General features: G+C 39.0%; 1 protein-coding gene across 1 annotated transcript in view; it reads left to right on the top strand.

The window, feature by feature from the left end:
* Positions 1–1,032, top strand: part of wars2 (tryptophanyl tRNA synthetase 2, mitochondrial) — a 28,464-nt gene that overhangs the window by 18,625 nt on the left and 8,807 nt on the right. Inside the window, exon 4 of the mRNA XM_035677318.1 lies at positions 916–998. Coding sequence (XP_035533211.1) covers positions 916–998 — 83 coding nt within the window. The remainder of the gene's footprint in view (positions 1–915; positions 999–1,032) is intronic.

The following is a 1,032-nucleotide window of genomic DNA, read 5'->3' on the forward strand; positions in this document are numbered from 1 at the left end:
TGCTGTTTTTTCACACATTTTACAGATACTCCTATCCAAATTGTATAGACTGCCGTTATGGAGATCCAATGCCAAATATCATTTTAAACTGACTGATGTGAAATCAAATCCAGTTTTAATATCCTGTTACTCGTTGCGGTCAGATCTGTTTTGGACTAAACGTATCATCAGCTGGAGATGAAAAGTATTTATTTCATAGCTGAACATTAAACAGAGACTAGCCTTAAAATGTAGCTATAATTTTTTTGAATGAACCCAATTTTTTGCAGCCAGAGCTTTTAGACGGGCCACTTTATAGTAAATTACATATATTGTGAATATTATTGATGTTATATGTCTATCAAAGGTTGGACCTCCTCTTACTCTCTCACTGGTTCAGAATCATGCTGATTTAATTATTGCCACATATGCGCTTAACTTCACTTTAATAGTTGCAAATTAAGATCTTTCCCTTTTTCCGCTTCTTCTGAATTTCAGGCGTTAGTCCAACGTCTCTATTGTTTGTTTTATCGTTTTGTTTTCTCTATTCTACCTGCCAGATTTTTCAAAAGTCTCGTAATTACAGTTATTTTCCCCCAGCCACAAGCAGTTTTAATACATGTTGAGACGGAGTGAGAGAGCCAGTGGTTCCCCCATTCTCGGTCTCTGTTGCTACATAGAAAACACCTTTTGTTTACCCAACAGATGAGTTGATCTCCAACACGGTGGAAAATGGCACATGAAGCCATCCGTACCCCGTTTGTCTGAGAATTGATGGGTCGTAAAAGTGAAAATGGGTCTTTCCAGGGGGGCAAGAAAATGGTTGAGACACGCTTTCCCCTGTACGCTTTTGTTTTTGCTTCTATTTAGTTTTTCCTTTTTCCATTTCACCTATCTGAACTTACCTGTTTTTACTCCGTCCATCTTTTACTCCAGATGAAGAGCAAACATAAGAATGAAGGCAGCGTTGGTCTCTACACATATCCTGTCCTCCAGGCTGCCGATATTCTCCTCTACAAGTGAGAGCACCATAGGAGTGTGTGTGTGTGTGTG

Source organism: Morone saxatilis, unplaced genomic scaffold (genome assembly GCF_004916995.1).
Source record: "Morone saxatilis isolate NCDOM2014 unplaced genomic scaffold, NCSU_SB_2.0 Contig5, whole genome shotgun sequence".
NCBI lineage: Eukaryota > Metazoa > Chordata > Actinopteri > Moronidae > Morone > Morone saxatilis.